Source organism: Paramormyrops kingsleyae, chromosome 13 (genome assembly GCF_048594095.1).
Source record: "Paramormyrops kingsleyae isolate MSU_618 chromosome 13, PKINGS_0.4, whole genome shotgun sequence".
Taxonomy (NCBI): Eukaryota; Metazoa; Chordata; class Actinopteri; order Osteoglossiformes; family Mormyridae; genus Paramormyrops; species Paramormyrops kingsleyae.
The window spans coordinates 31130565-31143867 of record NC_132809.1 but is presented as its reverse complement, the minus strand read 5'-3'; the positions used below and the strand labels follow the sequence as shown (position 1 = coordinate 31143867).

Below are 13303 nucleotides of genomic sequence, written 5' to 3'. Positions count from 1 at the left end.
AATTAAGATCAGGCTTTTTCTTACTTTAAATTCTGTATATGGACATTATAATGCGGACAGTTTAAGATTCGCTAAAACGCTTTTACTCTGTCATAGAAAAAAACGCTTAGCTTTGCAATTTTAATGATTATTAATTTTCAAGGCTATGTAGTTTAAAGTTTAACTCCACTGCTTTTGCATGAGTGCTGCATGCCTTCTCTGAGACAATAATAATGTTCATCCTTGCTGCTTAAATCACTCCTAGACAGGTTTGTGAGAAATATGTGAGAAACAAGTTTCATAAATACCCCAATAACAAAATCAGTGTAAAATTCCATACATAGTATATTATACAAAATACTTGATTTCCTACTATACTATCCTGATCTTGGTGTATCTATTCTTCTGACCAGATTGCAATTGAAGCTAATTGTGTCACATTTGTCCACGCATCCATTATTATTAATTTTATTCATTTTTACGCCTGTGACGTAATAGGTCAACTGGAAAGCCCAATACTAACAAGCTGAAAGGAGCCATAGCACCATCTATTGTAGCGGAGTCAGACGTACTTCGGTCAATAAATTGATTCCCATCCCATACATGTATACTGGGACAAGGACAGTAGTCTGGTTAAATGGCGTAGTCAAGCTATAGCCATATAGGCTGTGCATGTAAACGTACTGAGCGAGTCTTACACTGACAGGCTTCTGAAAATTAAATGTGAGTTCTTGTGTGTCCTCCCCCCCCCCCCCAACCCTCAGCAGGCAAAAGAACCAGCGGGGAGAGCGAGCAGAGCAAGGAGACAGGGGGCGAGATGGTGACACTGCAGCACAACGTGCAGGGAGGGCCGTCAGACCAAAGAACTGATCCCCCACAGTTCCTCAAAGACATGAACTGACCGTACGCAGAGTCTATTTTCTACCGTGTCCCTTTGCATTGCACGCCAGACAAAAAAAGCAACAAAACTAAGAAAAAAAAGAGGAAGATCGTGTCTATACTTGTTAAATATTATTAAAAATTCCATTCAGATGTCTTATCGAGAATTCTGTTTATGCCGGTGGTTCTATGGTTTGGTTGATTGGGAGATTGCTCCCTGTTCTTGTTGGGATCTATTTAAGATTTATTTAATTATCTGGTTAATTGCCTCAAAAATGTCCTGTTTCTGGAAAAAGAAAAAAAAAACTAAAAGCACAGCTCCCAATGCACATCTGTCCAGTGAATGGTATCATGGGAATGGTGCAAACCTTCTGGAGACCAGAAGCAACATCTGCAGGGACTGGCTACCATAGGGGGTAAGTGACTGGTACCACTGGGATGGGGGGGGGGTTCTTCAGGCATCAGGGAAGAGATTAACTGACCAAGGGTAGTGTGTTAAGAGCCTCAAAGACTAGGGATCGACCAATTGTCAGTTCTGCCGATTATCAGTCGATATTCATCATATTTTCGATATCAGGACTTTATTTTTACCCAATGTTACCGATAAAGTCTCATCATGCGTGTTGACACGTCTCTGACAAGACCTCTCACAAAGTCCACTGTATGGACTGGCTGAAATGTGAACAAGTTCACCTCAACTTAAACCAGTAAATGGTTTTCTCTGGATATGAGTGTAAGCTGAGGAAAGAGGCTGTGTATCAGAGACAGAAAGATAACTGTAAGTTCAAAAGCACTAAAGGTTGACAGTACCTGCACCTACGTAACATATTCCATCCTATGTTACCTAGTTTTTAGTTTTGCAGTAGTGAAGTTTAAATTTCATTTTATTGAATGCGTGCAGTTTGTTTTTTTTGCCAGTTTTTTGTGTTTCGGGAAATCATTTCTTGAGCCATTTAAGTTACTTTTCAAGCAATTATTGTTGTAATGTTTAAAATTTTATTTAACATTTTCAGTTAATGCGAGATTTGTGTAGAAATTGTGTTACTTTCTCAAAACTTTAAATTTACAGAATATCGGCTTCAGTGATTGATAATCAGTCTCACGGGTCAATAATCAATATTGGCTTTGAAAAAAATGATATTGGTCGATCCCTATCATAGACCCTTTTCATATGAACATAATAATGGCTTTGAAATACCTGACGTAAGACTGTAGACCTACTGCTTACCCAATACTTATGGTTAAACAGTGACATGGAGTGGATGAATGTACTGGGCCTACCTAACAAAGACACAGTCCATGATAAGCTGGAGTGGCACTGAGCAGAGACTAAATTCGCCAAGCAGACATCACCCACCAGAACATGAACACAAGAACCCAAGTTGAACAGCGCCCAACACTGCCGACCCGACTTGACAAAGGGAACATCTGGATGGAGCAGACTGCGAGTGGCATCGGATTGGGCAATGCTAGTGACTCACCTTCCACCCAGTCACTTTTTGTGACTTCTAATGATTGAGCAGTACGTCACGCCTTTTGTAAAAACTACACTTCCCAGCCTCTGCACATTGAAGAAAAACTACAATTCCCACTGCCCCACCCCAGTGGCTACAGGACTCATGCAGGCCGCCCCCCTCCTGGTCTTTCCCCAGATTCAGCAGGAGACAAACTGAAAGAACAGAGGAAGTGAGCTGGAGATGCTGGTTCTTCTGAAAAGAGCTTATCGGGTTATCTTTAACCTGAGGGACACACCAGAGCCAATCTGGGGGAAGTGCAGAAAATGGTCCGGTTAAAGCTGCTGCTCTACACCGAGGAACAGTCCACCAATGTTTTACCTGAAGTCCTACTGCCACCAGAAACCCACCAGTCCAGATCAAATGACCGATTACACGTAAACGGATACTACTACTGCTTACTGCTCATGTGAACAAGGAACAGAGCAGTTTTATTCTGGTTCATACTAATGGGGTTACAGTTCAATGAGAGTTAAGGGTCAGAGTTCATCCTCAGGAACTTGGGTTGTGCAGCTTGCTGATGAAGGTCAGCTGGTGCTCTCATAGGGGACTTTGTGGATCAGGTACCTCACTGTCCACCGCAAGATGTCATCACGAACCCTACAAGAAACACAGCAAACGCACTAAATACGCCGTGAGGATACGGCGCTGACCAGCAAGCCCCTGTACACCTCCTTGAGCTTCTGAAGCAATCCGCACATGAGTAGCGGTAATCCCTGTTCATCTGCTCCTGGCCCAGCTGAATTCTGTAGAAAAGCGTTATGACAATTTTCACTTTGGTTGACGGCCGGTGTCCCTTGACTCTAATTCAACTTCCAATAAACTGGAGTGAAATAAACAGTGCTGGTGTGACTTGTGTGAATTGGGGACGGCTTGTGGTATTCCTCCTCAGCCTGGGCCAGGCCCCCCATCCTCCACCGCTCACCTGAGATGGCGGGGGGCTTGTGCCACACAGCCCTTTGGGTCGTAGGTGTAGCTGAGCCGCCGGGGTGAGTCTGCAACAGAGGTGGAAGCAGGACCGTTCGCAAACCACCGTGCATATTGAATTCATTTTATACATTAGATTATCAATTAGATTATTAGATGTAAAATAATTTATGATTGTGCTATTATTAAAACATACTGTTAATGCTTGCCCCAGTAAATATTAAGTTGTCACTTATCACTATGCAGGGAAGAGTGATGTGTAAAACCTTCCTACCCTGAGAGGCTGGGGGATGTGCATGCTTGGGGCGGGGCTTAATCAGGCTCCTGACAGTCCCTGGTCCTGAAGGGCAGGAGTCCCAGCCAGTGAGAATTTTGGGTTCTTCTTCCTCATGCAGCCCGCCCTCCTCCTGGTCTTCTTCGTCGTCCCTGAATCTGACGTGCTCGTCTACTGTCAACAGAGGCCTCTTCCTCCTCTGACTTCTATTTACTGACTCACTCAGCAGGACTTCTTCTTCCTGCTGAGTTTTCAGTTCACAAACTGGGGGTGTGGGTAGTGGGGGGCGGATCCGGGGGTGGAGCCTGAGGTTGGAGCGGCCTGGGCCGAGGTCAAGGGAAAGGGTCACATCATTGGCTAAGAGTGGTGTCCACACGGGGGAGGGGGACGCAGTGGAGCTTGACGCGGGCTCTGCAGGGGGGTGGCCGCTCTGGTTAGAAGGTCTTCTCAGCTGCTCTGAGCCTCCCGCAGAATCGAGGCCTTCATTAGCCTGCTTCTCGCATGGGGCCGGCCTATTGCTCCAGGTTGACATCTGCCTGCCTGTTGCCATGGCAACCACGTCGGGCTGAGAGTGATGGGGTTGCGGGGGACACAGCGGTGTGTCGTCTATTTCAGGAAGGCCTTCGGGGCTGACAGACCCTGACCCTGAGTCACAGGAAATAAAAACGCTGTGATGAGCCTCTGGCCGATTCTCCGCACAGCCAAGGTTGGGCACCTTTACTGGTAAACTGGCAGACAGGGAGAAGTGCTGCCCCCACCAGGAAGTGAACGGGACTACCTTCTTCCGACGGTGTTCTGATTCCGACCTCAGCAGCGAACCTATCCCACGGGTTAATGGGCACCTTCTCCTGATTCCCAAATTCCAAGAGAGAATCGTTTTCCGGGTCAGGGCTGTGAGGATAACCCTTTTCCCCCAGTTCACCTGGCCACAGGCAAAGAAATAAGTCAGAAACAAACACACATTCTCATTCCCCATACACTATAAACCAGTGATTCTCAACCCGGTCCTCTAGGACTCAAGACACTTCACATTTTTGTTCCCTCCCAGCTCCCAGCTCCCAGCACACCTGAACCAGACAATCCAGCGATCAAGAACACTGCATACCTGGAACCGGTGTGGTGGGAGTAGGGAGGGAGCAAAGATGTGGACTGACTGGGGGTCCCTGAGAACTGGATTAAGAAACACTGCAATGAAGCAGTGCAAGACAGTGCACTCACACACAAACACATGTGATTGACAGTGGTGATGCCATAGGGTTAGAAAACCTCTCTATTGACCAGCACAGTTAGACTACGGTAAGTGATCTAACAAAATCTGCAAGCTTGCAAGTTATCGAGGTTCCCTGTCTACAGGAACCATGGTGTTTGAAACAGGAACAAGGTCCACCTGAGCTGGGGGTGACACGGCAGCTACAGACGGGCTCGGTTTCCGGGCTACAGGTGAAGGGGGCGTTACCTGAATTACATGTCACAGAAACACACAGGCTGGCGGCCTGCCTCTGCATCGCCTCCATCTGGCGCTCGGAGATATAGCAGCAGGAAACAGGGATGGAGAATGCGGCGCCGTCCTGAAACAGGGTCACAGACACCAAGCTGTCTTACTAATGCAGCAAGCATAGACAGGGAGAAGGCTAATCAACTGAATTACACCCCCTGAAGGTCTGACTAAGGCTAGTCACGTAGTTTATTCCAGTGATATCCCGAGTCACTGGGATAATTGATCGGTACTGGCTACCAAAGCCCGATCTATTTAATTTCCTGCATCTGCCTAATTCACACGAGTTGCGCCGATCGTCCGCTGCCGTCACACGCTGCAGTACCGCCTAAGGCACATGGCTTGAAGCTATAAATCATCGAAACAGCGGCTGAGTGGAAACTCAAAGCAGCCCCGCAGCTTCCTGCAGTGTTTGCAGTGCCGTCCAGTGGAGAGGAGGTAGCAGCAGAGTGATGTTTAATACAACAGATCTAATTAGGCACTTGCAGTAACAGCATAAGGAAGAATACCACCAAATCATGAAGCTTGCTCAGATAAAGAATGAACAGAGGCTTGCTGTATGTGAATGTTTATTTATCTATTTATTAAAAGATCATATTGGAATTCGCAATCCACAGATATAAATACTGAATGGATCAGATCGGGGTACCAAAAAGTGGTTCGAGATATTCCAAGTTCATTCTTAACATGAAGCTTCCAGGTGAATTTTGAATTACAGTCAGTTGCTGGTCATCTGTGTTGATTCCTGTCCAACACGCCCCTGAAGGCAGTTTGCTACGAAATGCACAGCAGCAAATTTGGTAATTTAGTTTATCCCATGCTTCACTGAATGAAATTTAGTGCTGTCTATAGCAGATTTAGTGCTATCTAAAGAAACAGCAGCTTCCTTTAGCTTTTACAGTCAATGTAACTTAACAGGCCCCCAGGCCAGAATTTCAAAACAGATTCTATGATATTTCAGCAGATAAACATAAGGCCCATCACCTTTACCTTCATGTCCACCATTCCCACATTTAATGACACTTCTCAGTATAGCTGCTCTTTATAAATGACTGGCTACCCACCTTGTACCTGATCCTGTCTCTATCCCATCTCGTTCTGGCAGTCAGAGGACAGCCCTGGCAATCAGGGCCACGGGGGGGCGACAGCAGCCCCCTAACTTCCAGCAGAAGAGAGCTCAGTCTGTCCTGACATGCCGTCGCAGGGGACTCTGGGTAAAATGGGAAAGCGCCACATTGATGACTGTCTGGATGACTCCCTCAATGCCCTGTTTGGACATGAGGGGGTGCTGTTGGGGTCACCCTAAAATTCCTAACAACTCAATACATGCATGCACATGTTGGGTGGGGCAGTACGAACCTGAACAGCAAGGTTCACTGTCACAGGAAGGTCCCTCCTGCAGAGACCTGAAAGACACCCGACGCACAAAGCATGAGGGCGCAGTGACAACAGCACACCCCCCTCACACACACTCCATCTTACGGCTGCATGATGTCACATATAATCAGTGATCAAGATGCTGCAGCTGCTGTTCTGTCCCTTTCTTCACCTCCACTTCAGTGCTTATCACTTACAAGATATAGTCATGTGAAAAAATTAGGATGCCCCATTAAATATTTAGTTCTTCATTAAGAAATATGAACATATCAATATTAAATCATCTTTCAATTTATATCTGTATATAAAGGTGATGTAATTGCATCAAGAAACAAATTCACTTAAAAGAAATTAACCAAGATGCCAATCCCTACCGAGGAAAAAGTTGGGACACCCTATGCCCTAATAGCTAATGGACAGATGGTCTCACATTGTCCTCAAGCACCCTCTGATACGATGAAGAATTCATAGTGGATTCTGTGATGGCGAGCTGACCAGGTTCTGCTGCAGCAAAGCAGCCCCAAACCATGACATTTCCACCCTCATGCTTCATAGTTGGCATGAGGTTCTTTTGCTCAAAAGCAAAAGAGTCTTTGGCTTATGCCAAACATGTCCTCTGTTTCTGTGTCCAAATAATTCAGTTTTAGATTCATCTGTCCAAAGCACACTGTTCCATAAGTCCTGGTCCTTGTCTAGGTGGGTCTCTGGCAAACTTCAGTCTTGCCCTGATGTTTTTTTTTACCTCCTATGTAAATTAAATCTGTGCAGTCTCTTTCTAATGATAGGTGCGTGTACCTTGACATCAACTGTGGCAAGAGCTTCCGGTAGGTCCCGTGATGACATTTTAGGATTTTTGGAGACTTCTTTCAGCATCTTGCGGTCTGATCTTGAACTTGCTAGGATGGCCTGACCTGACCGTGCTGCCAGTTGTTTTAATTGTTCTCCACTAGTAAATTATTTTCTGGACAGTGGAATGGCTGATTCCACCTGATGTGATGCACCTGGATCTAATTCTAGCCATTTTAAATAGTAATGAATGTGAGGATGTCCTAACTATTTCCTCAGTAGGAACTGGCAGCTTAGTTCTTTTAAGTGAATTTGTTTCTTGTTTTTGCATAGATGATGCAATTACATCACCTTTATCTACAGATATTAATATTGATATATCTTAATATTATTATTATATTTCTTAATAAAGAACTTAATGTTTAAATTTTTTCACAAGACTGTACCAAAACAGTAGCACGTGACGTGTGCTGCTAACTGAATTTAATAAACATAAGGATTATTATAACGATTACTAACTTTTGGGCATCACAATACGCCTCATTAATATTTTAGGCGTACTATTAATTTGCTTACCAACTTGTGGGTGTAAGGAAATGTCCATATAGTTCAGACAAATATTTTGCCAGTCATGTAAAGCCCTGGTGATTATTGTGCATGTGGCATATAATTTTGATTATACTGCGGTGTGATATCATATTCCCTTATTCCAGTGGCCTGTACTATGAAGCAGGATTACTGGCTTATCGGGGTAACTTGTCGGATTTAAGGTAGTCTGTGCAAAATGTAAGTGAATGAATATGAAGTCCATTTAAACTGTGGTACCTTAAATCCGACAAGTTACCCCGATAAGCCAGTAACCCCGCTCTGTCGTATAGGCCACAGGTCATTTAAGAAACGCTTCTCAGTATACTGTAGCATCCCAGAGCCACGGCATGCTGTATTTCCGAGATAGACACCCAGCATGCTTTGCAGCATGCAAAACAGAGTTAATATTCGGTTTGTTTGTTGTGTTTATTTATAAGTAATACCTTATGATTAAATTACGTTTAATAACAGTTATATCATAAGTCTGCGTTGTGTTGGTTTCATCGTTGTATGTCTTCTTTATGTTCAGCACTGTAAATGTCGTTGCATCATTCACCAGGTTGTGGTGCATTTGTGTTCGGCAAAATAAACCGTTCTATAAATGGTCGCCATCTTGCAGTGGATCCCAGGCTTGGTACAGTATGATTCCTGCAGATCTTACAAATCCGCCGCCACAGTCCCAGCAACAGAGATCAGACCGAGACACAGAGGGAAAGAGGCACGCAGAAGGACACTGGAAGCAGCAGGGGGCAGCATTCAGGTGGCTGCGTGGGACTCAGCCCACATGTGTTGTGGAACTCCAGGTCACCATGGCAACGCTCACAACCCACAACCCTGCATGGAGCTGCAGAGATATAAGCTGAGCTGGTGCTTGCTTCGGAGCTCCGAGTTGACCAGTTCAGCCCAGTCCCCCAATATGTTGTCCCATTTTCCACCAAATGTCTGCTGCTTGGACGCGCATAAAAGTAACACCACAGTGTCCAAAATCATAACCTATTCTACCAATTATTGCTTTTACTAAATGAGCAAACCACTGTGCTTGAATGTGATTCAACACCCAGGCTTCTGCTGTCGGTCACATACCTGCGGGGTTTATGAACCCCAGGGGTAAATGTGGTGGTCAGTTCATGGACTGTCAACATCAACTGCCATTTTCCCTGGTAACAAAGAAGAGTGTTGTATTCAAAAGAAGAACATTAAAGTCTAACCTTAAAAAGCCTGGGAGCTGCTCTATAAAATCGAAACGGTGTCTGTTTCGCAGCAGCAGGAAGCGGATGAGATCTGCCAATTTGTACCTCCTCCACCTCCCTCTGGGCCATGAGGCTGTAGCTGAGCAGCAACACGCTGTGGCCTGCAAGGCTGGAGAACGTTTCACCCGCCCCCGGGCTGTGGGGGCCTCTGTGAAAACAACACTACTGTAAATGTCAATGTTTTGCTCATGGACCATAATGCAACCTTATCTTGTTTGTAATATAATTACTTAGTAACTAACAATCAGTTCTCCAGAGCATAAAAAATCCTGGTACGATTTGTAAAAGTGTTTGAGACGTGGTTGTTTTAGAAGGACACAAAAGCGGTCAACAGAGATCATATTACAGGTCTAAATGATGGACGGCACATCATGAAGGTCAGGGACATACAGCTCTAGAAAAAATTAAAGGACCACAGCAACATGTTTAGTTTCACTCATTTCTCACTTTATGAGTACAAACCTGTGTAATATATATATTGCAAAGTGCATCATGGTCTTTCTCTGTTTCTCATTAATGAAGGGCTTCTTCCTTGCTTTATGGGACTTCAGTCCTGCTTCTAGAGGCCTGTCATGAATTGTCCTAGCAGTGCACTTCATACCACTTAATGTTTCCCATTGTTTTTGAAAGTCATTTGATGTCGTCCTCTTATTCATGAAGCTCTGTTGCATAAGTTGAAGGTCATCTTTCCAGAGCTGTATACTATGAAAGTCATGCTGGTGTTTTGCACCTGAGAAACTTCTGCCATGCCTCCCTAGTGAGGAGGCCACGGATCGCAGCCGGTCCGTCAGACAGAAGAAGGAGTGCCACCGGATCCTCATCCAGCTCCTTCAGAGAGCCTGTCGCTTCACCAACCTGCGACACAGTATAACAACATCAAGAACAGCGGTCCCCGTGCATCGGTCCAAAGATCGGATTAAAGCAAATTAATTAAGAAAATGTGCTGCGTGGCATTCCAGTACCCTTAAAACACGAGCGAGCACCCTGGCGGTCCTTTGCCGAGTTCCGTAGTTCTGGATCAACTCCTCGATCCATGGTTCAGCTTGGGTGCCATTAGACATGATACCATCCTCCTGTTCCCCAGTAAAAAGGGACATAAGTGCAAATAACAATATAAATACTGGGATCCCAATGTTTGTGCGTAGTTTCTATTCCACCCATTAAGTGAAATCAAAGGACAAGTAACTGCGATTTATTTTGTCTACGGAGTCGAACACCAACCGTGAAGTGTGTTTATCTTCGCTTTGAAATGAGTGGAAACATCCCCCTCAACGAAAAAAAATAAATAAATAACAGTAACTGTCAGTGATGAATTGCACGCTTACTTACACTCATCTTCTGTGAAGCGTTGGAGCTGTTCCCCTGGAAACACAATAGCCGCCGCTGTAACGCGGTGTCCCCCTAAATTCCGTCCCCGGAGAACAAAGACGCGGGCAGTACGGTTCCTATGGTTGTGATATGTTTACCAGGATCGCTTTAATATCACCTATAACGCAACGCGTTATACTCTGAAGCTGCCCACTAACTTTTGTGTAACACTGATTTAAAATTCTTAATCCGGAAATAATCTGTCAAAGACACAAGGAAATGTGAATATTACACCACTGAAAGATTCAAGACAGAAAATGTAAGCTGTTTAATTAATTGACCATGTGAATTGGAATGCTTACTTGCTCAGCCGCAGTCAGTACAAACAGCCAGCAATATATATATAAAAAATGGCCAATAGAGGTGCCATATTGTGGTGAAGTAAAAAAAAGACATTGCAATTCACAGAAGTGCAAGTGATATTGCAGTAGTCCAGATTTAGATGTCCTATTGCATATGGCTTGAGGGAAGAAACTCCTCTTAAATCTGTTAGTCAGGGTTCTGTTGCTGTGAAACCTCCTACCAGACTCTGAGGGTGAGAACAGCTTGTGGTTAGGCACCAAAATATACTTTATTATTTACTGCAGTAGCGGGAAATACATATCTGCGAGACAGCAGTTCCTCTGGTCTTCTGAGACAACCTCATTACCTTCTGTATGGCTTTCCTCTCGTGAACTACTGCTCCACCATACCTTCCCATTATACCAAGCCACACCATATTACACACCACACAACACTAAACCACACCATACCAAACCGTAAGACCTTCAATGGCATTTTGATAGGTTAGTGTGGCTTGGCTCATCCTCTACTTTGAAAGGCTGGTAATGAGGCACATCTTGAGCTCCATTCCGACCAGTCTGGACCCCCTCCAATTTGCATATCGTCACAATAGATCCACTGACGACGCCATTTCACACACCATCCACACCACCCTGGCTCACCTGGACAATAAGAACTGCTATGCCAGACTGTTGTTTGTGGACTTCAGCTCTGCATTCAACACAGTTATTCCCTCCAAGCTGATCCAGAAGCTGCGGGCGCTGGGACTCAGTGCTACTCTGGCAACTGGGTTCTGGACTTCCTCACCAACAGACCACAGCATGCGAGGATCGGCAAAAACACCTCCACCACAATGATCCTCAACACTGGCACACCACAGGGAAGCGTTCTGAGCCCAATACTGTACTCCCTGTTTACACACGACTGTGTGTCCAGACACAGCTCCAACACAATAATCAAGTTTGCTGATGATACCACCGTTGTCGGCCTGATCAGCAACAACGACGAGACGGACTACAGAGAGGAGGTGAGACTCTTGGCAGAGTGGTGCCAGGAGAACAACCTCTCTCTCAATATCAGCAAAACCAAGGAGATGGTTTTGGATTTTAGGAGGCAGGATGCAGCTCATCCCCCTATCTACATCGGAGGAGGTGCCGTGGAAAGGGTCAGCAGCTTCAGGCTCCTTGGGGTCACCCTCAGTGCCAACCTCAAGTCCTCAGAACATACAGCAGCGGTCACCAAAAAAGCCCATCAACGACTTCACTTCCTCAGACGCCTAAAGAAGGCTGGGGTGTCCACCTCTGTCCTCACCAGCTTTTACAGGTGCGCTGTGGAGTCCATCCTCACAGGGAGTATTGCGTCCTGGTACGGCAGCTGCACTGCTCAAGACAAGAAAGCTTTGCAGAGGGTGGTGAAAACAGCTCAGAAGATCACAGGCACACCACTCCCTGCAATAACGGACATCTATAGCATGCGCTGTCTCAGGAAAACCAAGAACATCCTGAAAGACCCCAGCCACCCTGCATTGGCACTTTTTACTTTCCTGCCATCAGGCAAGAGACTCAGGACAATTCACTCACGCACAACTCGACTCAGGAACAGTTTCTACCCCAGTGCCATCAGGCTATTTAACAATCAGTAATTGTGGTAAAATCCCTTACTGTGCAACTTCCTCCACACTATGCACTGTCACTGTATATTATGCACACTCAAACTGTGCAACTTAGACTATTTATTATTATTATTGCTGCTACACCACTTTGTCTTTGTCTTCTATGTCTTGTGTGTATCTTGTCTTATGTTCTGTCTGTGGGGGGGGGGGGGGTTCAAGTAAGAATTTCATTGTGCTCTGTACGCTGTACTTGGTACACATGACAATAAACTTCAACTTCAACTTCAACTACTTCCTTACCTATCTTTTGAAGGTTTTGATATCCTCTAGAAAGGAATTAAAGCTAAAATGACAGTTGACAGTTTTTCTCTGATTCTCTGAAAATCTGAAGGACAAAGAACGTGTGGTTACTGACAGCGTCTCCATTGTTTTACTGATCTTCAGGGTGAGATTAATGTCATAACGCTTCTCAACACTTTGCTCCTGTTTGCAGAAACATTAATAGTGCTGAGACCCGCTACTGTGAAATCATCAGAAAACTTGATGAGATTATTCCAGAATCGGCAGCAGCCCGGCAGAAAGCTGGAATTGACAATCAAGACAATGATCTATCCATGGTCATATTATTAAAATATAATATTAATGGAAAAGTAAATCAATTCAATTGCTTATGATTATGGTAAAGCAACAAAAAAGCTCAAACCTATAACATAGACGCTTCTCTACTTATGAACTTTCAACTTACGAACTTTCAGACATACGAACGAAGAGGACTCTAAGTCCAAATTGTGTTCATTGGGCTCCCATTTCCTGTCCGCAATATCAATTTTTTTTCTGCGCACCATTTCCACCCAGTATGACTTCTGCCCTCAACCCCCTCCGCACAGCAGCGTAGCGTGCGAACTCCCAGCATCCTCTGAAACATTTCAAGTTACGAACGGCCGTTCGGAACGTATCTCATTCGTAAGTAGA

General features: G+C 44.9%; 2 protein-coding genes across 8 annotated transcripts in view; one reads left to right on the top strand and one right to left on the bottom strand.

The window, feature by feature from the left end:
- carmil2 (capping protein regulator and myosin 1 linker 2) overlaps window positions 1-3210 on the top strand; it is a 22377-nt gene extending 19167 nt beyond the window's left edge. For 4 of the 5 annotated variants that reach the window (XM_072698617.1, XM_023827363.2, XM_023827364.2 and 1 more), the window contains 2 exons: window positions 744-1274; window positions 2108-3210. In XM_072698617.1, the coding sequence (XP_072554718.1) occupies window positions 744-880 (137 nt within the window). In that variant the 3' untranslated portion in view covers window positions 881-1274; window positions 2108-3210. The remainder of the gene's footprint in view (window positions 1-743; window positions 1275-2107) is intronic. The other variant, XM_072698616.1, reaches the window with a different exon arrangement.
- On the bottom strand, window positions 2765-13204 carry LOC111851960 (uncharacterized). 3 transcript variants are annotated; one of them, XM_023827361.2, is made up of 13 exons: window positions 12632-13204; window positions 10399-12526; window positions 10032-10142; window positions 9800-9924; window positions 9115-9217; window positions 8903-8976; window positions 6428-6474; window positions 6133-6278; window positions 5030-5141; window positions 4352-4495; window positions 3574-4218; window positions 3298-3367; window positions 2765-2972 (listed from the first exon to the last, which is right to left on the bottom strand). In XM_023827361.2, the coding sequence occupies exons 2-13, from the start codon at window positions 10402-10404 to the stop codon at window positions 2900-2902; spliced, it is 1656 nt and encodes a 551-aa protein (XP_023683129.2). In that variant the 5' UTR covers window positions 10405-12526; window positions 12632-13204; the 3' UTR covers window positions 2765-2899. The 3 variants fall into 3 exon arrangements, with proteins under 3 accessions (XP_023683129.2, XP_072554716.1, XP_072554715.1); XM_072698615.1 differs by having other exon boundaries at window positions 10291-13204; XM_072698614.1 differs by lacking the exons at window positions 10399-12526; window positions 12632-13204 and having other exon boundaries at window positions 9532-9924; window positions 10032-10054.
- Between the last annotated feature and the right edge of the window lie 99 nt (window positions 13205-13303).